This window comes from Eptesicus fuscus, chromosome 12 (genome assembly GCF_027574615.1).
Source record: "Eptesicus fuscus isolate TK198812 chromosome 12, DD_ASM_mEF_20220401, whole genome shotgun sequence".
NCBI lineage: Eukaryota > Metazoa > Chordata > Mammalia > Chiroptera > Vespertilionidae > Eptesicus > Eptesicus fuscus.
In genome coordinates, this window is record NC_072484.1 from 40,929,906 (window position 1) to 40,954,152 (window position 24,247).

The 24,247-nt window shown below is 42.5% G+C and overlaps 1 protein-coding gene across 1 annotated transcript in view; it reads left to right on the forward strand.

The window, feature by feature from the left end:
• Window positions 1-24,247, forward strand: part of NEDD4L (NEDD4 like E3 ubiquitin protein ligase) — a 304,025-nt gene that overhangs the window by 161,595 nt on the left and 118,183 nt on the right. Inside the window, exons 3-5 of the mRNA XM_054724513.1 lie at window positions 15,133-15,214; window positions 17,732-17,770; window positions 21,647-21,700. Coding sequence (XP_054580488.1) covers window positions 15,133-15,214; window positions 17,732-17,770; window positions 21,647-21,700 — 175 coding nt within the window. The remainder of the gene's footprint in view (window positions 1-15,132; window positions 15,215-17,731; window positions 17,771-21,646; window positions 21,701-24,247) is intronic.

A 24,247-nucleotide genomic window follows, 5' to 3' on the forward strand; every position in this document is an offset into this window, starting at 1 on the left:
ACAAAGTTTCCAGATGTGTGGCCCAGGGAAGAAGTTGCCCTATCCCAGTGATAGGCAGAAAGTCAAGCAATCAAGACATGTTATTGAGGACTCATTCTGTGCCAGCTTCTATGGAAAACACAGACCTGCATAGGGCATGACTAGTGGCCTTTACGTGACTTACAGCTAGTTTAAGAGAATAAGATCTATACACTCGAAAAAAGGCCAGATAATGCAGAAAGGCCCATGAGTCAGTGGCAAAGGAGTAGTCCAAACAGTCATGACTGTAGGAATGCAGAGTGTGGGGAGGCTGATTATTACAGGGTGGTTTTTCTGGGCAGAGGAGGGGGAGGCTGGCTGCCTGGAGCCTAGAAGGGTCTAGGATTTCCAGAGTCAGGAGGGGAGAGAACAAAGAATCGACAATAAGTGAGTATGCACCCAGGGTAAGTGGGGTAGTAGATTGGCGTATTTGGGGAACCAAACAAATGTGGCTGCTATTGACAAGTGATTTAATTGGATTCTGTACTTCTGTCTAATAGAAAGTTTTAAGCATACAGCAGCAGTAAAGCAGGGAACTGGGTTCTGTTTAAGTGTAATAGAGACCTGAGCCATAGTTCTTATGGCTAAGGTGCACTTTGTCCAATGGAAATTCCTTCTCTTAATGGATCCCTGTGCTCTCACCCTGTGATTAACACTTTCTTCTTCAGTGTCGAAGGGACAAGGAGAAACTCATATATTCATAAAACAGAATCATCTAAACAGTTGCATAACCTTAATGCTCTGACACATGCCTTTAGAAGGTGGGCAGGAACAATGCCCTCTAATAAATAGAACCTACCTTAGGCTGTCTTGAGAAGCCCTTAGAGAGCCAGTCACATTTAACATGGTAACTTAAGGGTGGATATTTTAAAAATCTAAACACAAGGAAAAAAATCTCCAGTGTGCATCCAGCTTTGGGGACATGATCGGGAACTACAATGTTTGCACTTGGTTGATTTTAGAGCAGGTCAGCCAAGATCTTTTGGGGGAAAGGGGGTTAATCCTCACCTCCTCACCTGAGGATATTTTTCCCCATTGAATTTTTTTTTTTTTTTTTTGAGAGAGGGAGGGGCGGGGGAAAGACAGAGAGAAAAACATTGATGTGAGAGAGACACATCAATTGGTTACCTCTTGCACGCACCCCTACTGGGGCCAGGGATTGAACCTGCAACCAAGGTGCATGCCCTTGCCTGGAATTGAACCTGGAACACTTCAATCTGAGGGCTGACACTCTATCCACAGAGCCAAAACTGGCTAGGGCTCAACCAAGATTTTTAACACTGCTCAAGGCTTCCTTTCTCCTCAACAGTACATGTGTCCAGGAAATCCAATGTGAGTGTCTGCATGATTGAGGAAATGCATGCCTGATGACACTCCTTTCAATAGCATTGGGGGGCGGGGAGCATTGTCATAATCTGGCCCTTCTTATATTGATTCTAGTTTTTCCTCCCTGTGATAATCTAGTGAAGCATAACTGTTTTTTCCTCTTTTAAAATTCAGTTTTAAAAAAGTCTTGTGGTGCTACAGAACAGAATTCAGCATAATGGGAAGGTCAAGTGTCCGGTGGTTTGTTTGCACATTTAAAAGTCTTGAAGATAAAACTTGAAAAAAATTGTTTTCTGAGAGTTAAGAGGATACTTGGTTTCCCTGAGGAATTCTAGGATTTCACCGGCGGTTCTTTGTGTTTTTGAGAGCAGTCTGAATGTGACCGGCAGGGTAGCATGAGGAATAAGGGCTATTGTGCAACTTAGTATGAGTCCACAATCCCTTAACTGCAGTTGGAAAAATCAGAAACCCTGGAAACTGAAAACATTTTTGTAGGTTTGTAGAAAACCTCATACCAACACCTGATCTGAAGGGACTCGACAGAATTCCTGATTTTAGGTAGAACACTTAATGTACATACACGTTGTAGCGCACATGTTAACATTTGAGTATGGGTCCCGCCCCACGCCTCTCCTGGGAATGTTACATAATCATTGGAATAGTCAGACCATCTTTCTACAATGAGAAAAAAGAGTCCTGTAACATATTTGGCCGGAGGGCTTCTGATAAGGACTGGTTTTAAAAGAGTGCTAGTTTCTGAGGGCTACCCTGATAAAGTACCACTAACTGGGTTTGGGGGTTGTAAAACACAGAAATGTATTTTCTCATAGTTCTGGAGGCTGGACGTCTGAAATCAAGATGTCAGCGAAGCCATTCTCTCTGGGGGCTCTGGGGGAAAACTCCTGTATTGCCTCTTCCTTTTCTGGTGATTGCTGCGATTCTTAGCATCCTTTGGCTTGTGGGCGCATCTGCCCAATCACATGGCCCCTTCTCGCTCTGTCTTCACATCATCTTCCTGTGTGCATGTGTATTCCTGTGCCCAAATCTCTCCTCTTATAAGGATTCAGCCACATTGGGTTAGGGCTCACTCTAATGACCTCATTTTAATTTGATGACCCCTATAAAGACACCATTTCCTTATAGGTCACCTTCTGAGATACTGGGGCCTATGACTTCAGTATATGTTTTTTCTGAGGGAATGATTTAGCCCATATCACAGGTAATGGTCCCAGATGAGCTCCTCTCTGTGTGTTTTTTTTTGTGTGTGTGTGTGTGTGTGTGTGTGTGTGTGTGTTCAGGGCAGGGCCACTTCTGAGGCCTGCACCCTCCTGGCTTCCCTGGTGCCCTGGCGGCTACATCATTGAATGGGTCTCACTCTTCACTCTGTGGAGTTGTCACATGTCACATTAATCCCATGGGAGGGAGGAGTCCTTTCCCCTCAGAGAATCTCACATGTAAGAAGACAGATTCTTGCACTGAGAACTGGACTGGGGTTAGCTCCTGAGGTCCCTCTGGCACCACTGCCATTCCCACCCCTGAAAAGTCTAAAATGTTCCAACATATGTTAAAGGGAGGATTGTATAGAAAGTGCTTAGTGGGTTCTTGACACATAATAAATGCTCTGGGGCAGAGAGGTTGATATTTTTATGTGCAGAGGAAATGTCTGGCAATACCCTCTTCTCTCCACCACTCCCCTATATGCCCTGAAAATTGTCCTGATGAGGCCTGCACTCAGCATAGTTGTTGTTTCGTATCCTGCATGGTGTCATCCTCTGCTAGACCTTTGTCCCTGAGCACCCAGCACGCAGAGGCCTCAACAGGGTGCATCTCTGTGATGCTGGGGGCACTGTCTACCTCCATGAGCCGTCTTCAGTCCTCGAATCCTGGAGCCGGCAGCGAGGCTGAGATGACATGCACCTGTGCTCCAGGAACCGGCGGCTCTTCCTGAGTTAATTACACATTTGTGCCTCCCTGTTTAGTTAATAAAGGCTGAGTTCCCTGAGTAGTTCTCTACCTTAGAATTTGCCCTCTTTCCTAGTTCAGCACAGGTCGGTGTCAATTCCACTGTGGTGTCAAGTTCAAAGTCCCTCTGCTTGGCCAGCGGTATTTCTTTCTGTCATAGGGCATGGGTGGGATTAGCCAAGGAATGGACTTCAGGGTTATAGGAGAGTGATGACTTTGAAAGTCTGTTCCCGCACTTGGGGATTTTGGTGCCATTCTGTCCGTATGCCTGTTTCTTAAGGCAATTGACTTTATAAATTGGGGGTGGAGGGAGCTAATTTATAAACAGTGAAATGTAGTTAGGCGATTAAGAATGCATCTTTGAGTTTTTGTTTTGTGAACTTCGTGCTAGGTTGACTTTTGAAGCGTGAGGGAGTGGATAGGTGAGCAGGAGCCAGTATCCACCAGAGTCAGGTCAGAACAAACCAGCTGCCTCGGAATTTCCCCCTTACCCTGTTTCCTTTAAAACGGAGTTCCTAACAGGCTCTTATTATTATAGGGTCCTTGTAACATTACTCCCACTAGACAATAGTGTTTTAAGTAGGCAAGAACTGGCTTGCCTTAACTCTCTTCCTTCCCTTCACCCCCATCAAAATAAACAGAAAGTGTTGCTAACAGGTAAGTTCCAGGTAGGCTTGTAGGTTGCCCTTCCTATGAGCCCAGTAAACATGGGCAATGTCAAGCAGCCAGAGTGAACCCACCAGGCAAGGCAAAGCCCCTGGCCTCCAGCAGACATGAAGCTGTACCCTCCTTCCACCCTCTCAGGAGTGATTGGCTAAGTGGGGGCAGAAGGGCTGAATGAATGAGCTTATTGTACTGGACCCTGGAAAAAGAGGAAAAGATGGAGTCCTAGTGGTTCCCAAAGTGAGGTGTCCAGATGAACAAATTGTTACAAATGCAGATTAGTGGCTCCTACCTCAGATCTGAATGGGAAACTCTGGGGTTGGGGTTTAGTAATCTGTGTTTTAACCTTGCTCAATAGTAGAAAATTTAGAGGAAAAAGAAGAAAATAAACATAATTCATAAACTTATCTAGAAAGAACAGCTATTAACTTTAGTTATGTTTTTCTCAATTACTTTCATATATTATAGAGTTAGTCACATTTTTTAGATCCTGCTTATTTCTGAATGTTATACCATGACTAGAGGCCCGATGCATGAAAATTCATGCACTGGAGGGGGGTGTCCCTCAGCCCGGCCTGCCCCCTTAAACAGTCCGGGAGCCCTCAGGGGTGGGAGGTGACCCGGTGATCAGGGGAAGGCGATGCCCCCATCACACCTCTGCTGCTGCCACTGCCAGCAGTGCAAGCCTCGGCCAGCCCTGGTTACCTGGGCCTCGGGCGGCCCTGGTTACCTGAGCCTCGGGCGTCCCTGATCCGAGGCTTGCCTGCACCTTGAGCTGGCCCTGGGCAGCTGGGCAGCCGCCATCTGAGGCTTGCCTGTGCTTCAGGCTAGCCCTGGGCAGCTGGGCAGCGGACATCTGAGGGTTGCCTGTGCCTCGGGCTGGCCCTGGGTGGCTGGGGTGCTGGGGGTACTGGGGGACTCTAGAGGCAGGTGCGCGGGAGTGGCTGGATTACCTGGGGGTGGGCCCGGCCATGCTGCACGCCTGCCGCCCTGGTGGGGCTGAGGGGACTGGGCACCGCCATCTTGTGGCTGTGGGTGCCACCATCTTTGAAGGCGTGGCAGTCAATTAGCATATTCCCTCCTTAGTGGCTGTGGGCCACGCCATCTTTGTGGTGATGTGATGGTCAATTTGCATATTCCTTCTTTATTAGATAGGATTACTTTTCCCACTTAAAAATATTCTTTGAAAATATGATTTTAAGGTTTTATGATATTCTAGCCCATGATTATACTATGATTTATTTAACCACTCCTCTATTGGTCTAGAGCAGGGGTGGGGAATATCTGGCCAGCAGGCCGTATCATTTGGTCTGGCCCTGCCAAGACAACCACAGGTGGAACTCAAAATTAATAAATCTAGGAACTTTTTTCATAGCAACATAATTTTAAGTTGATAATTTTGTATGGCCCATAAATGATTTTATAAATATCCAAATGGCCCTTGGCAGAAAAAAGGTTACCCACCCCTGGCCTAGATTTGTTGATCAAAGGCAACAACACTATGAATGTTTTTTATACATCCTGTCTTCTGACTTTCCAGAAAACATATAATAATTTATTTCAAGTAGTAGAGTATTAAAATGTCTGCCTCTCTTTAGAAAGTGATAACTTTTTTGTGTCTTTGATAATGTTAGATGAAAACTTCAGTTTCAGTATGATTGCATATATACATGTGTTTTATTTCTTCTCTCATACTATCTAGGTAGTTTTTTTCCTTATTTTGTGTTATTTCTTTATCAGTAATTTGTGTAACACTGGCTATCATAGTAAAAGTAGAAAAGAATGAGGAAATCTACAAAACAGGTTTTTCAATAAAATTTTCTGGGTTAGCGAAGCCTCAGTGTGTCAAATACATCAAGTAGTTAAAATAAATTTGATCTCTGGTGCTGTGTAACATTTCACATTACCAGTGAGGTAATGAGTAAAGACACAGTTGTACAGGCTGTCCCTATTGAGCAACTGCATTTACAGGAAGGAATTATTGCTTCTTTCAGATTATGGTTGTTTCCTTAAAAAGAAAAAAAATAGTTGAAAAATGAAGCCCTATATTGTTGTTCTTGTGATATCCAAGTATCTTGGAAGGACACCTTTAGAGCTTATGGTCAAGGCAGTGTCCTTCCAACGTGGCTGCAGTCTAAACTTAATCCACCTTGAATGCTTTGCCCAGTGGAGGCAACTCTGCCTTCCTCCCCCTTCTCTCCTCCTCACTGTCCTGCCTTCTTCAAAATATGTGGATCTCAGCAAAGACTATTTAGTCTGATAACAATGAGTGAATAATCATCACAAAAGGACTAGCCTTGACACATTCTGGTTTGTTATGGAACACTTCAGTGAGTCAGATGGAGAGGGTCAAGTATCACCCCATTAACAATGCATCAAGACCGACTGTCTTTGTTCAGTGTGTCTCAGGAGAGTGAGCAGTGGGCAGCTCCAGAAAATGTTGCTTAATGGTGATGATGGAGGTGGAGTGAGATCCCTCTCTGAATTCTTTAAACCTAGTTGAACATAGTGACAGGAGAAGATCTGATGTTGGGTGGTGGGCACACGGTGTAATATATAGATCTTGTAATATAGAAACTGACACCTGAAACCTGTATGTTCATGTTGACCAATGTCACCCCAATAAATGTAATAAAAAATAAAATAAACCTAGTTGGGAATCAGTGCAAACCTGTAGTCCTTCAGTCTCTATTAGAGATAACCAGAGAGTCTCAGAGAGGAGAAGCAGAATTCTCAGCTCTGGGCTCTGTGTTGAGAATAATTACAATTCTCTTTCTGCAAAATCAGAATGGACTCTTGACCAAGGTGTTTTGGTGACTTCTCATAAGAAAGCAGGTACTTGTGGCATTTTTGTTGAGCATCTTGGCATCTGTTAAACGTTTTAAGATTTCATTCCAGGTAACAGGACTTGTCTTCTATCCATTGAGTTCATGCAGGTTCTGGAGTGGCTCATGTGTCCAAGATAAGGTGATGTCACCATTCTATTTTTTTCCCTCTCAGAAGTAATCTTTTGTGCACAGATGAGGTTTCTTGTTTGTGAGTGGGCAGCTTGAATCTCCCAGGTATTTTTTCCTCTGGACTTTATATACTTAGTGAAAACTACGCAGGAACCTAAGATCCTTCAGGACTTGGTTTGTGGTTTTTTTACTCCCAACCTAGACATCGAGATTTGGAGGCCAGTTCTAACTTTGAGACTTAGGGTTTAAATAACACTAAATCATTAAGATTCTCTGATGCCAGAGCATTAGTGTTAGGCCCTTGCAGACTTACATACAAACACATCACCACAGACATGGAACAAGAGATCCCAGAGCCCATTATGTGAAGGCCTAATTGATCTAGAGAGCTCTGTAAAAGGACTTTAGTTATAAAAGCGAGGCTGTAAGCAATGCCTTGGAATTCACAGTCTGCCAGAATGATAAGGGCTGCTTTGTCTGTGGTGCACCCTGCTCTTCTATGGGTGATGTTGCCTGTGTAGTAAGAGATCGAAGCACCAGTACCATTTCATAGCTTGAGACTGCACATAGTTATCCAGATCCAAGAGCTGGAGGTTGGTGTGGGCTCCAACCTCTCCTCCTAACCTACTCACCATGCTTATTTGCCTACCCACTTCTTTTGAGTACATCTTTGGGTGTGCTCCCAGTTCTTTTTTCTTGATCCTCACTGCCTCTGTTGAAATCTTTCTCACTCTTTGGTGCAAAAGTCTTCCCACTGGTCTCCCTGCCCACTGCTTCATCTCCCAGTAACCAGGCTGATCATGGATTTTCCTATTTCAACAACCGCATTATGGTGATGATGGTAGTGGCAACTGTGGCTAACATTTATTGAGTGCTCACTACATGTCAGACAGTATTATAATTTTAGTCTTCCTATTAGCCTCCTTATAAAGGATGTGCTGCTAATATCCCCATTATGTAGATGGTGAAAGTTAGGCCCATGGGGACTTTATAAGTTTTCCAGAGGCATACAGCCATATGCAGGGGGAGCCAGATTGAGCCCAGGGACGATGGCCTGCTCTTTAATTGCATATAAGCTCCTTGTGGTTTGAGCTGGGGCTCCGTCTCCAGCTACCTTTTCTCACCAAGTCCTGCAGCCTGCTACTGGGCCTTTGCCTATACTCTTCCCTCTGGAAAACTCTCACCCTGCTCTTAGCCTTCCCGTCTTGGCTTCAGAAACTCCTCTGGCGGGGCGGGGGTGCAGCGCAGATGGCCCAGTGCATGCGAATCACCTAGAAACTCTTGGTAAATGAAGATTTCCAGGTCTCAACCCAAAGATTGTGATCTAGCAGGCCTGGGGTAGAATCAGGTACCTGATGACAGGTGACTCAGGCATGCACAAGGTCATGAGCCACAGGAGTGTTGTGTTCCAGGTACATTCTTGGCTCACTGCCACAATCATTGCTATACTTCTGAGTACCCGATTCACATGGTGGCAGGGACTGTCTTTTATTTTCCACGTTTGTCCCCTTGTCTGGAATATGGCAGGCATTCAGTAAATTGGCTATTGTTTGAATCCAATATCAGTTTGTTGTTTTCTTTTAAAGGCTGAAAAGAAAGAATGCGATGTCTAAATAGGTTACTATGTAGAGAAAAACAAAAGGTTTACAAAATAGAATTTCTCTTCTAATCCACAAAGCATTGAGCTTCTTAGAGAGTAATGTTACTGTTAGCACTGAATTGTATTGGATACCAGCCACGAGGACAGTGCAGCTAGTTGCCAAGAGTGAATTCAGGTGAACTTTGTTGTAAATAAGATGACCAGTTTGATTATCTCCACCCAGATCCCCAGGGGGCTTCCACACAGTATGAGTAATGAGAAAGCAGGGAAAACTTAGTATGCTGGGATTGGCGGCACCCAGTCTGTACTACGAAGTAATGGGTGTCAGATCAAATCAGCAATCACAGCAGAAGTGAGTGGTTAGAAGGAGTAACAGAGACGCTCAAATGTCTTACAAGAGAAAAAAGACTAGAACCCCAGTTACCATAGGTGTCATCAATAGGGCACATGAACTCTGTATTTAGTGCTGAGCTGGGTGCTAAATTAATACATTATTTTCTCTGATCCTTACAATAACTCTGAGTTAGGAGTTGTCATTCCCATTTCATTCAAAGCATTCTGAAGTTACAAGTGATAAAGTGACTGTCTGAAGGTCACTCCGAGGTTGGTGAAGCTGAGAGTTGAGACTCCAGTGGAAATGGTCAGGGTCTTCTTCCTGCCTGCTTCCCATGCCTGCCTGTTTTGTTTTGTTTTGTTTGTTATAAAAGTATTATATATTAATGATTAACAACAACAATCTTACAACAGTGCAAAAGGGAGTCACATGAAAACCAGAGCTCTCTATGCCTATGTCCTATATCTTCTATACTAATAAAAGAGTAATATGCTAATTATACCAGGAGACCTTCTGGACATCTTCTGGACAAAGCCGGGGGCTTGGCAGACCTACAAACCGCCCCCAAACGGCCCTCAGCCCCTCGCCCAGGCCAGCCATGCCCCCCAGCGGGTACCCTCACCCTGATGGGGTCATGGCCAATCTGCAAATGGCCATCAACCCCTTGCCCAGGCCCACCCCGCTCCCAGCGGGGACCCTCACCCTGATGAGGGTGTGACCAGCCTGCAAATGGCCCTCAGCCCCTCACCCAGGTTGGCCACACCCCCCAGTGATGGGGGTGTGACCAGCCTGCAAACGGCCCTCAGCCCCTCACTCAGGCTGGCCCCACCCCCAGCAGAGAACCCCCCCTCACCCCGATGGGGGCGTGGTTGGCCTGCAAACTGCCCCAGGCTGGCCCCGCCCCCCAAGGGGACCCCCACCCTGATCCAGGACCCCCTTCAGGGCAGACCTGCCGGCCCCCACCCATGCACCAGGCTTCTATCTTCTATACTAATAAAAAGGGTAATATGCTTATTAGACCAGGAGACCTTCCAGATGTCCTTCTGGACAAAGCCATGGTGGCGGGACTGAGGCAGAGACAGTTAGGGGTGATGAGGCTGGCAGGGGAGGGCAGTTGGGGGCAAGCAGACCAGTGGGGGGGGCAGTTGGGGCGATCAGGTCGGTGGGGGGGCAGGTGGGGATGAGCAGGCCGGCAGGAGGGTAGGAGTTGGGGGTGAGCAGGCCAGCAGGGGGGGGGGAAGTTGGGGGTGAGCAGGCTGGCGGGGGCGGGGCATTTGGGGGCAATCAGGCCGGCAGGCAGAGTAGTTAGGGGCAGTCAGACAGGCAGGTAAGCGGTTAGGAGCCAGCGGTCCCAGATTGCGAGGGGGATGTCCGACTGTCAGTTTAGGCCTGATCAAGGGGTCCCAGATTGGAGAGGGTGCAGGCCAGGCTGAGGGACACCCCCACCCCCATGCACAAATTTCATGCACTAGGCCACTAGTCTATAATAATAGTAGTTGCTAATGAGCTTCTTGTGTGTCTCCTGAAACATTCTGAAGCTTTAGGAGGGGGAAGTCATTGCCAACATAGGTAACTGTTAACCTCAGGACGTGGCTGACCTTTTGCAGCCAAGGTAGGGAATATGTTGAGGAACTGTGATGTATAGCTTCAGGGGGCAGCAGGTACTTCCAGAACTCGGGTCTTTATCAGAGGGCTCATGTGAACTGGTGTGGAAAGTCTCTGGGAACTGAATTCTCCCTTTACCACCCCTGCAGAGTATAGTGTTCAGAAACAAAGGCCATCAGGGCTTAAAACAGCAGCATTTGAGAAGAAGCTGGTGGCGAGGCTCACTGACCTTTAGACTGCCCCAGACACAAAAACACATCCTTTTGGTTTTGCTTGTTGCTTAGGTGATATGGTTTTCATACCTAATAGGGAAGCTGATGAGAAGCTGATAATATGTGTTAGGGAAATATCAGCCCAGTGATAGTCAAGAGTAGTCTGTCATACTCAAAACTGTGGCTCTATGTCCTGATGGAGAAAACCTCTAGGTAGAGGGTAGGGTCTTATTCCCTCTTGTTCCTATATCTCTAGGAAGTTCCCTGTTTACCCAGGATAGAGCGGGCTCTAGTTCTTATGAATGATGAGAAACAAGTTCGAATTGTTTTGAGATTCAGTATATTCTTTATTTTTTTATTTTATTTTTATTTTTATTGATTTCAGAGAGGAAGGAAAAGGGAGAGAGAGAAACATCAATGATGAGAGAAAATCATTAATTGGCTGACTCCTCACGCCCCCTACTGGGGATTGAGCTCTCAACCTTGGCATGTGCCCTTGACCGGAATCAAACCTGGACTCTTCAGTCTGCAGGCCGACACTCTATCCATTGAGCCAAACCAGCTAGGGCAAGATTCAGTATATTCTAACTAAAAGGGACCATCCAGTTCTATTTGTTTTAAAACTTTTTTATTAAGTTCTAAAACTCTGTACAAAAAAATTTCTAAAATGGAAGCCAAAAATATGAAACAGATTATGGTGGAATGGTCTCCCGTAGTTATCCTGAGATACTTATGTAGAACTGAGGCTCTGTAGTTTGAAAACCATGATTTAGTCCAAACCCCTTATTTGGAGATATGGAAATGAAGGTTCACTGGGCTAAAGTGACATGTCCAAGGTTACATAGCTAGTTATTTGGAGTGTTGACAAGATGATAAGTAAGATCTCAAGGTGTGGCCTTCCCCAAAGGTAGACACTTAACTCAGGCGTCTGGTTCCTCCTCCTACCACAGATAAGATAAAAAAATATATCATAAAAGCAGTCTCATCCAAAATGTCTTCCAACATGGCAGAATTCTAGAAGTCCCTGCCTCTAGACCAGTGATGGGCAACCTTTTGAGCTTGGTGTGTCAAACTTCGCCAAAAAAACTGAGCATAACTCAGGTAGTGTGTCACTTTGAGGAAAAAACATTATTTCGCAAATGTTTCATCCTCAGGAGCAGCAAATGTTTCATCCTCGGCATGCGGCGGCCGCGTGTCATCAGAAATGGCTACGCGTGTCAGTGCTGACATGCGTGTCATAGGTTCGCCATCACTGGTCTAGACATTCCTTCCAGCCAGCCAGCCCTCTCAGTAGTCAGAGGTAGTGTGTGAGGCAAGGCTGGTACACGCACTTGGGGAGCCGGATTCTGAAGCAAGCATGCTGTATCCCTCCCTTCCCATCTCCCCTACTTACTGATTAACCTGCTTGATGTCTGTCTCAATTTCTCATCTGAAAATTGTGCCAACTTCATAATCTTTCAGTGAGGATCAAATAAGATATGCAAGTAGTACCTTACGTATGCCAGGCGAGGACTGGATCCTTCGTGGTGACTGGGCTTGCGGTCATGGTGGTGCTGGTGGCAGTTGTGCTGATAGTTGCGGTAGAACTGATTCCTGTTCAGGCTACTCTGACATCTTCCTGCTCATGTTCTAATTCCTGATGTCCTGACCACGTCTCAGTTTTGTGCTCCAGCTTTCACCTTGCTGAAATGGGAAGGTGCAGTCATTTTCACTCAGCTGGGCTAAGTAGGGCTATGCATTGATATCCATTTATGACCTTTGTTGATTTCACCCTTTTTTGTCCCCCCCCCCCCCCCCCCCCGCTTTCCCCAGCTCCCTAGCACTTGTGTGTACTCCTAGCAAAGTCAATACTCGGTAAATATTTGTCCATGTGAATGGTACTGTTGTACCATCACCTGAGACCAGTCTGGGCAGCTCCCACCAGCACCACCCTTGAACTTGCGTCTTCCTGCCCTTTAACCAGCACATCCTATTCCCTGTGTTCCCACCCCTTGAACTTGTATCCCGCTCCCACACCTTGGTCTTTGGTTCTCTCTTCCAAGAGTTTCTTGGTTGATCTTCCATGTAGACACTCCAGTCCATACTTGTACCTGGATGAACACGTCAGGACATGCCCAGGCATGCCGTCCTTGTTACAGCTGAGGTCCACTGTCCCAGACTCTGAGAGCACTCTCAACCCCCAACTGCATGTGGCACTTGCTGTAAACTGTTCAGGGGACACAAAATGAGGTCAATAAATGATTAGTAGAAGAATGTGGATGTTCTATTAAAGGGAATGCTTAGCTCTTATTGCAGTTATATAATAGGCAGCAATCATGATAGCCGAGGGACATGAAAACACAGTCAGCAGAGTTTATAGAGTTCTCTGTCATGTGGGCTTGTGTGTGTGTGTGTGTGTGTGTGTGTGTGTGTGTGTGTGTGTGTGTGTATGCGCGTGCACTTGCCTGTGAATGTACCTCCAAGGCATTCTGGGAACTTGTTCTTGAGAAAGAGATATCAGGCCTGGTCCCTGCCCCCCCCCTTTTTTTTTATAGCAATAGCTTGGTGGCTGGAAATAGAGTGTTAGTTTCTATAGCTTAAAAAAAAATACTCTTTTTAAAAACCTTCTAGAACACTGGTTCTCAGTGTGGTTCCTGGATCCAAGAGCAGTGGGAATTTGTCAGAAATACAAATTCTAGGGTCCCACCCCAAATCTACTAGATCTTTAGGGGTCTTTGGGGTTGAGGCTCATCAATCTGTATTTTAAGTGCCCCCTCTCCCAGGCAGTTCTGATATGCCCAAGTCTAAGAACCACATAGCCACTGACTCCTGAATCATCACCCCCAACAAGACTGACTAGGAAAGTGCTCTTGGGGTCTTTAAACCTGGATTAGATCTATCTCCCGATTCATCTTTATTCTAAGGCTGGAGGTGTCCACAAAAGAAAAAGTAAGATGCCTCTATTAAAGAAGTGACATTCTTGAATCAAGTCTTCCTCTAAACCAGAACCTTTAGAATATAACTGAGCAAATTTTGTTGCTGATTGTTTTTTTAAAGGAGATGTGTTGTAGCTTACATTAAGACGTATTTTATGGATAATAAATACCACAATCAAGGCTATGTATATTTTTTTCCCACTAACTTTTGATTTTTGTTTTTGGGATATTGAGCATAATTCTGTTACTTCCAAACTTTACATTTTATCACACCTTTCACTTTCCTTAAAGAATTTCATGGCATATTTGTTAAAGTATTAAATAAAGATCTATATAGTCTTAAGCATTTAACAATATTTTGTAATCTTCGGGAATTTCCTAGAAGTTGCAAAATAAGTGTTTATAGTCATGGTATAGCCGCTAAAGGATAATTCTCAAATAGGGTAGAAATAATTTATCAGCTGTAGATAATTAGATGAGTGAACATGGGAGCCCTTTCTATGATTTTCAGGGTCTCATGTGTGAAATGAGACCCTGGATCACAAATTCTTATGAAGTGATAGTTTGACTAGATTTGAGCTATCCCAGGTTACCCAAACTAGAAAATGTGAGTGGATTTATCACACCCTTAGTAGATAGATAGTTCACATTAAGCAATCCTTTCAGTACACTTCTCATTAAAAGTTTTCAATTTCCCAAGGAAGTAATAAAAACTCTGGGATTTGTAGTCAGGAAACCTGAAATTTAATCTAGACTCTACTGAAATCTGTAAACTTTAGGCAAATCTCCCTGACTTTCTGGGCCTCGGTTCTTTGTTTTTGAGTTTTTGTTTCTGTTTTAATTGTAAGATGATAGTTGTTGGTTTAGATCAGGGTAGGGAACCTTTTCTCTGCCAGGAGCCATTTGGATATTTATAACATAATTCGTGGGCCATACAAAATTATCAACTTAAAAATTAGCCCACTATATTTGGGCAAACATTTAATTAACTCAGCCCTAATGCCTTGGCAGGGCCAGACCAAATGATTTCAAGGGGCTTATACAGCCCGAGGGCCAGACGTCAGGTCCCCATCCCTGGTTTAGATGAACAATTTCTTTCACCTTCACTAAAAGAAAAATAATTTTTACATAAATAGTGGAAATCAGAATATACTAGTAAATAAGACATGAACTAAATTTTCTAGCTAGATTTTGCTAATCTGAACACATTTTGTATGCTTTTTAATATTTTTTTCTTGAAATCTTTTCAGAATCTGTTTAGGAAAAAAATGATGGCAGTTTAAATATTTTGAGTTAATAGGAAAGATTATCTTTAAAGTTAGAATCTGAGTTTTGTGATATTTTTGCTTCTAAATAGACATCGACTCTCATTGATAGAAACTTCTCTGTATATTTACTTAGGAGGTATGTTGAAAATGTTATTGCTTAATTTGTGGAAACATAAGCTGGGTTATTAACTGATATTTTCATTTAGGTTTTGGCTAATTTAAATTTTTAAATGGAAAGTTTAATCTGATTAAGCCTGAATATTTTCTTACAGTGATCCATACGTGAAACTTTCATTGTATGTAGCAGATGAGAATAGAGAACTTGCTTTGGTGCAGACAAAAACAATTAAAAAGGTAGGTGTCCTTCCTAATTAAATTTCATTTAAGCCATAATTTAATCCAATTAGATTATGTATTTTGGTTCTGTAGAAGTTTAAATTTTAAGATTAAGATGGAAATATTTTTATTTTAAGCATTTCCCAGTATTAAATCTATAAATTCAGTGTTAATCCGAGATATGTTTCTGGCTTTTAGTTAAATGACTGTACAAAACAGTATTCTTAAGATAAGTATTATTACAAGTAGCAATTTTTTCCCAGGAAAAGAATATAGCAAAACAAGGATTTGTTTTTGTTGGCTTATTATTTTTCATAAAGGAATTTAAAATAATTTAAAATACATTTAATGAATTAGAATTGCGTGGGGAATTGGTAAGCACAAAGGGGAGATGGTTTATCTTGAAACATGTATTTCCAAAGAAGCAAAATACTTGTTTAGCTACGTGAAAACAAATAAAAAACAATAATAATAAAACTATGTTTATATGTGTATGTTTTACTTTTCTAAATTTCACATATATGATTTCATTACGGATGTTTTCCTAATTGTATTTTAATTCATTTATCTCCATGGAGTATAATGTAAAATATTTGCTCCATATTTCCGACATTTATTGAAGATGCTTTTTTAAAATCCAAAGTGCTGTTATTCTTTATGCTTCGGTGTTATTTACGCATTACTATTATTTTTTCCTTACTACCTCTGGGTAGTTAGATAACACTGTGATAAGCATTTCCTGGAGAGTGTGATAGCTTTTTAACAAAATGGTAACTCTCCTGCTATTGTGCAGACGCCGGGGCTCCATGACCAGGTCATTTTGTGTAAGGAACTGCAGCTGTAGCATGCCCTCCACCTGGCATTCGGCCTGGCATTAAAAATGTTTGGATTAGTGGGGAGGATGCCTGCGAAGGACAAGGACGGAGGCCATTGTTTGCTGTGCTAGGCGCTGTCACTGGTTTGGTTATCAGTGTAGAGGGAGGCCCGCCTTGCAGGGAAGGCAAGCCGAAGGCGGAGGGAGCAGAGAACCAGAGCCACCGAGGCGGTGATTTGCGATATTGAAATGTGTTTTCTTCGGAAGGGAGGCCCTCCTCCTCCCTCCGCTCCACGGTAGAGGTGCAGCTGCATGGCTGGGGCTGCTCTGCCGGCTTGGCAGCCAGCCTCCTGGTTAGTATTACTGCGCTGTGTTCGCTGGGGTTTAAGAACTGCTTTCATCCTCTCCGCCTGGCCCGGTGCCGGGTCTTTCATGCTGTTTTGTGGTCTCACGTTGTTGTTTTCTTCCCTTACCTGTCCTTTGCTTCCTCCCCGCTACGTTTCTATGAAGCTGGTCCCCAGGGCTGCTACGTTTCTATGAAGCTGGTCCCCAGGGCTGCTGCAGCCCCTGGCACGCCTGGGCCTGCCCTGCCTCTCTTCCCTCCTCCTCTCTCCCATCACCATTCTGTCTCCCATAACCATCCCTGCTCCATTCTTAGCTAAAAGTATGAAACCCACTATTTAGGGCTGGATTTATTGTTGAGCTGTGGGTGGGGAAAGTGCTGATTTTTAAAAATGCCAGTTCAATGTTATACAAATTGTTTTTTATTTTTTACGGTGCATTGTGTTGTTGTTATTGTTATTATTATTATTTGCTTCTTCCTGCACTAGTATGTTAAAGGAAATAGAGTATCTGTAGCCATGGGTGAGGTTGTGAATTTTCAGTCTCAAGTTTTTACATATAATTTTTAAGACATATATTTAAGAGTGTTATGCATGTCCAAAATGCACAAGCATGTATATGTATATGTGTATATATTCTTTCATAGTATCTATTTCATCTTAGTTTCAAAGGATGTTTGGCTCATCTATTGTCTGTGCTTAGGACAAAATATCCTTTCCATGTTCTGTGCGATATATATTTAAATAGATTTATATGGAGATGAATTCAGAGAAAGATTGGAGGATAGGGAGAGGAATATTTTTAAACCTGTTATTTTGGGGGAAAATAATTTACTTTAGGCTTATAACTGGCAGATATTTTTTCTTGTTATATGATTTGATCACCAATATTGTTCATAAAGAATGTTCTTCAGATTCTAGTATTTATATAAGTAGTGAGCACTTTCACCTTCCTACCACCTGCTTCACTTCTCTCCAAAACGGATTTGTAGCACGCAGGTTGAGGGAAGTGAACCAAGTTTATCTCCTTCTGGATAGGGTAACTATATCAATTTTAATTTCTTAAAAGATACATTTCTGTCTTCATGATGATGGCTTTTTACAGGTCCCCAGTGTTATTCCTTATGGTTGATAGCTTGCAGTTTATGGTTTTTTGTCTATGAATTATCTGTTCCATAAATACTTCCCTTCCCCTTCTAGTTTAGTTTATAGAATAGTCTCAAATAATTGACTAAATGTTTCTTTTTTGCAATTTGAGACTTTCTCAGCTCTTTTTTTCAATCAGAAAAATGGTTAAGCAAATATTTGGACTGTGTTGTACTAGTAACTGCTAAAGTTTCTAAGATTGTAAAAGGTATTACAAGATACTTTCTCTTCCAGACGCTGAACCCAAAATGGAATGAAGAATTTTATTTTAGAGTAAGTTTTTCATTTTTTTGGTAACACTTGTTATTGATAACTAGATTGATATATTATCCTAATAGATTCATATTGAATGAAAGCTGTTAAATTTTTATTGTGAAATTCCTTTCAATATGAGAAATGGTTGGGTAGCCTCCTAATGTGCCCCAAATTTTCAAAGACTGTGACAAGTGGTAACAAAATCTGACTTGTTTTATTTGGAAATGTTTTAGGGAAATAAAAAGAAAGCTATCCAAATACCATATTTTAGACTTTCTATTAAAAAATTTCATAAAAATAAGGCAAAATATCATTAAAACATTAGCTTACTTACCTCTAGAGATATAGGTTATGAATTATTTTAGAGATAGGATAAAACAATAGAGGCAACATGAATAAAAAGAAGCCTAAATTTTACCAATTATGTTCCAGTCATGAAGGAAAATTTTGTAATTCAAATATTTAGTGTGAGTGTATATGTGTAGTATAAAACTACTTCTGGAATTTAAATATCACCGAATTAGGTAAAATTTCCTTAACTTTTATATTTAACTAGTGGCTCGATGCACAAAATTTGTGCAAGGGTAGGCCTTCCTTCCCTGGGCTGCCGGCTTTGCAGCCCTGGCCCCGCCCCCTGCCTGCACACCCACCTTCGCCTGGTGCTGCCTCCGTCCACTGCCATACACCCCTGGTTCCTCGGAGGGCCACCCCTCCTTCCCCCACATAGATCTCCCCACTGGCCGGTGGCCTGGGCCTCCCTCTGCGGGGTGATCGTGGGGCGATGGCAGGGCCCCCTGACCAATCGCATCGCACCTGCCTTGGCTGGCTTGGCGCCAGTGGATGTCATAGAATGGTCGTCCGGAAGGTCATCCGGATAGTCGTTCTGCTGTTCAGTCGATTTGCATATTATGCTTTTATTATTATAGACTAGAGGTCCGATGCACGAAATTCGTGCAAGGGGCTCGGCCCTTGCAGCCCCGGCTTCATCCGGAATGATGTCCAGAAGGTTGTTTGGCTGTCCGGTCTAATTAGCATATTATGCTTTTATTATTATAGATACCTAGAAGAGCTATATGTAGAAATGGCTGGATTCTGTGAATTAACAGAGAATACTATTTGTGGTGGTTGCTGGTTTTTTTTATACTGAAATTTTGAAAATATTAAACCGCTCAGCTATGTAATAGAAAGAAAAGGTGTCTTTTTTTTCTCTTCAAAATTAATATATTTTCATTGTCTGTATAGCAGTGGTATTAAAAACTATTTTACCTTCAGAATTGTTCCAGATGAGACATTTTGATTAGTGTAGATTCCCAAACAACAATATAATCAGTAGGCACATTGTAATTGGTCCTAATTTCTTCTTTCAATCACAATAGTATTTTATGGGCTCCAAACTTAGATCACTAGATACATGTTTTCTACTACATTCAGAGCTGAAATATGGCATTGATTTTTTAAAATATATTTTTTTATTGCTTTCAGAAAGGAAGGGAGAGGGAGAGAGAGATAGAAACATCAATGATGAGAGAGAATCATTGACCGGCTGCCTCTTGCACGCCCTCGGGCCCACAACCCAGGCATATTCCTTGACTAAGAATTGAATCATGACCTCCTGGTTCATAGGTCAGTGCTCAACCACTGAGCCACACCAGCCGGGCATGGCATTGATATCCTAATACTTGATGAGATCCTATGTGTAGCCTCGACCAGATAGATGTATTTAAAATTACTTCATGAAGAACTGAAAAGCTAATGGGGGTGCATAGACGTTACTGGCCTTTAGTAAGCTTTCCGCTTGTAAAACTCCAAATTACTTAGACCCCTTTCAGTTTAACACCCTGGCCACATTTATGTAAATGTTAGTACTTCCAAAATTTTTTTCAACTAATCTTGGCTATATATGTAAACTCTATTTTTCTTGGATATTTACAAAAAGGCCTTTGTTTTATTCATCTCACGAATCATATTGCCTGCCTACTGTGTGTTGGCTCCTGCCATGGCCTATGGGTGCCCTGACCAGCAGCTCAGGCCTTCATAGAGCTTAGACACTAAACCTCCATCTGTCTGCTTGCTCCCTCACTAGGCCTCTGAGGGCAGGCCAGGGGGCCACAAGGACAAGTCGTGCTCTCTGCGCTGTATGTCAGATGTTATTCCATTCCATTCTCTATCACGAAGCAGCCGAGACTTCTGATAGTAGACATGTTCCCATCTCGGGCTCTATAAAATGCAGACCCTGGAAAAGCTACTCGAGGACTCACCTCCTCTGCAGGTTCCTTGTCGCTTACATAGGAGAGAAAGTCCTCACTCGAGGGGGTTGTTTCCAGGATTTACATGTGATAGTATAAATGAGAACACCTACCACCATGTCTCACATGTGGCTGGTACTCACGAAATGATACTGGAGTCTGAGTGATGACTCCTGCCATTTGGAGGAGATTTTGGTAGAGAGACAGAAAGAAGCAAAAAGACATTGACAGCCTAGTAGCTTTGACATTGACCCTGCGTTTGTTGGAAGGGGAGCACATCTTTTTTCTCTTGGTCTCTCTAACAGTTCAAAGCCTGGGCTCTGGAGACAAGCAGGCCAGACCTGGTGGGGGTTCTGGTTGCCTTGCAGAGTAGCTGTGGGCCCTTAGGCAAGTTACTACACCCTCATGGTCTCAGCACCTCATTTGTAAGATTGTGGTAACAGTTACACATCATAGGCTTTCTGTCAGTATTAAAGGAGATCATGTGTTTTTGATATTTAATGAGAAGATTGTGCCTGGAAAATAAGCACTAGTGAATGGCTGTTTTTACTATTTTGTCATTTTAATTATTGCTATTATATTATTACTAGAGGCCCAGTGCACGAAATTCGTGCATGGGGGGGCCCTCAGCCCAGCCTCCACCCTCTCCAATCTGGGACCCCTCAAGGGATGTCCGACTGCCGGTTTAGGCCTGATCCCAGGATGGGGCCTAAACCGGCAGTTGGGCATCCTTCTCACAATTCGGGACTGCTGGCTCCTAACTGCTCACCTGCCTGCCTGCCTGATCACCCCTAACTGCCCGCCCCCCCGCCAGCCTGGTCGCCCCCAACAGCCCCCCCTGTCAGCCTGGTTGCCCCACACAGCGTGCTGTTCAGTCATTTGGTCGTCCTTCACTAACTCCCCTGCTGGCCTTGTCACCCCACACAGCCTTCTGTTTGGTCGTTACTGTTTACTATGAGGGCGTCCTGACCAATTTGCATATTACCCTTTTATTAGTATAGATTGTTGTTGTTATGATTATACCTAAGAGCTACCCTCATGCATAGACCTTGTGAAGATGTAGCCTTGGTCTAGAGCAGCAATTTTCAACCAGTGAGCTGCAAGAATTTTTAAAACCTGCAATACCTGACTATTTAGTCAGAAGCACTGACCTCTTTTCCCTTAGATTGTCAAATAAAATAATGACAGCAGCCAACACAACAATAGCCATCTGGAGTGAATTAATCAAAATTATAGTACCTTTTTTTTGTCACATCAGCAAAAAGTGTATTTTTTTGGTATGCCGAAGAATTTTAGTAGTTTATGTGTGCCATGAGATGAAAAAGGTTGAAAATTGCTAGTCCAGAAGCATGAGTGTACCTTTTGTAGAGGAGTTTGCAAAACTCTTTAAAACTATTCAGAATTATCCTTTCTAATGTTAAAGCAGCTAAAAGCATTTTCTTTTAATATACCTCAGTATTAGGCACAGAACAATATAGAAATAACTAAGAGGAGACTTGAGTTAATAGATATAGGATTTTCAGAAGAAGTCACTTGTTCAGATTACACATTTGATTTGGGTACATTATAAAGCATTCCATTCTTTATCTCTTATTTCATCCTCTCAATTGTTTCTGCCCATTTTGAAGTACCATTTATGTCTCTATAGGTAAACCCATCTAATCACAGACTCCTGTTTGAAGTATTTGATGAGAACAGATTGGTAAGTGGGTCTCAGTTTTTATTTTTGCTTCATTTTTTAAAAAAATTTATTTTTAAAGCAGCTGCTTTAAAAACTGTGTTTATGTTGTACTTCTGACAGTATATATGCCCCTAACTCATGGCTTTATTTTTGTTCCATTACAAACTCATGATTCTAACAAATATTTTTGTGTGGCTAGGACAGAAATTTTATTTGTATATGTAAATGTTTTTATAATACTTAATATTAGTGAATGTTACACTAGTGATATATCAAACCATATGCTTACTACACTCTGTTGGGAATACAGAATGATGGGCAAATCTGTAAAGAGGCCATTGCTCATATAAACAAACCTTTCAGGGATTTTAAATATAAGCCAGACTGCAGTACTGTCACCTATCCAATCATGGATCTATTGTGACCCTCCTTGGGGAAACCTAAATCTAATTAACAGTAGAGAGCAAAAAGTGAATCTATATTTAGCAGGTAAAATTAAGCTGTATTTTAAAAGTGGTACTTTCTCAAGGGAAATTAGTAGAAAGTACCTTTAAAGAACTAAAGATATGCCTGAGGCATTAGACTGATACAAACTAACATTTTATATAGAGATTGATAGATAGGTAAGATAGAGATATAGTATATATCTATAAATGTGTGTGTGGTAAAACTAAGATTCCATTTTAGAAATGAATTTCAGGAGCAAATCTGGCTTGAAGCATTTTGCCAGTTACCTAATTAGAATGTAAACATCAAGTACCCATGAGTCAAGTGTTCCAGCTATAAAAATGAACTTTCAGTTATATGCCAGTGCTTTAAAAAATATTTTTTTATTGATTTCAGAGATGGAGAGGGAGAGAGATATAGAAACATCAGTGATGAGAGAGAATCATTGATCAGCTACCTCCTGCATACCCCTTACTGGGGATCGAGCCCACAACCCCAGGCATGTGCAATGACCAGGACTCGAACCGCAACCTCCTGGTTCCTGGGTTGATGCTCAACCATTGAGCCACACCGGCCTGGCTATGTGCCAGCTTAAGGTACTCTCAGAAGAGGTATTATAATTCAGTGCAGTCAGTTGTCACTCAAATCTACTTTCCCTTAAACTTATGTTTTTGTTTTTTTTGGGGGGGATAGGGGTGTTAAAATGAATGTTCTTATGAAGCGTTCCTGATGCAGAATTCAACTAAATTTTTAAATAGCTTGAGATTAGAATATTTGGTCTGGTGAAGCCTTATTACACAACTGGCTTAACTCCCTGACCTTGACATTAAGAGGTGAGGTATAGATCCCGGGCATGATTTAGACACGGCAATCAAGCAGTGCCCTGGTGGAAACTGCTGTTCCCCTCATCTCAGACCAGTGGTGGCAAATAGCCAGGCTCTTCACCCCGATTATAGAATTTGGTTGTGTGTCTAATCTCCTATGCTTGCTATTATTTTCCAAATTAGAGAACCAACATACTGTGACCTACCATCCTGATACCTTTTCTATTAAACATGTATTTGGGTTATTGGTGGCTTTGCATGGAACTCAGCCTTTTTTTTACCTTGGGTGATAATTAGTTGTACTGCACAACTAAATCAGTTTTGCTGTGTGTCTGAAGTTATTTTCTTTTTAAATTGAATGGGAGAGTCTGCTGAGGATGGAGGTCTTAGCATCCCCTCTCACATCCAGTAAAGACTGAGTTAGGCAGTGCTCAGTAAAATGACAGTAGTCCCTGGAGTCACAGATGCAATCACAGACTAATCCTTAGTCTCTCATTTATTGAGTATAATAACACTTCTTTAAGGTGAAGGCAGGGTCAAATCTGAGGGAAAATTGCCTGTCAGATCTGTTTAATTCATGACTTAATTTTCTTCTATTAAAATAGAGAAATTTAACAAATTTGTTTCTCATTCCCATTATCTAACACAATGACTTGTTGAGATGACCTTGCCATGAGGCCCAAATATACTTCCAAACCCAAAAGGACTTTGAATGCAGAGCTCTAAGAAATCCTGTGTGAATACAAACTTAATCTGAAAAACTCTGATTATATTAATACCTACTTTTGCCCCAGGCCGTCTGCAGTGTTGTTACTGTGTGGTGAATGTCCCGTGTTTTAACGCTGGTATTTTTCTCTTTGGCCATTAATCCAGCTAAGAGAATACATGACTGTGGTGGTACTTGGCAGTTTTTTTATTTTTTATGTTTGTTTGTTTTAGATTTTTATTGATTTCAGAGAGGAAGAGAGAGATAGAAACATCAATGATGAGAGAGAATCATCGACTGGCTGCCTCCTGCACACCCCCAATTGGGAAATCGAGCCCATAACCATGTGCCCTTGACCGGAATCAAACTTGGGACCCTTCAGTCCACAGGCTGACGCTCTATCCACTGAGCCAAAACGGCTAGGGTGGAACTTGGCAGTTTTAGCATCAAACAAACTAGCTTCCACTTCTCTCATAGAGATCATTTCTAGCGTTTAAAACACATGCCTTTAGAAAACAGGTTTGCATGTATGTAAACACAGGTTTAATCCCCCATACCCTCAACTCCAGAGCCATGCTTTGCGGATTTTAA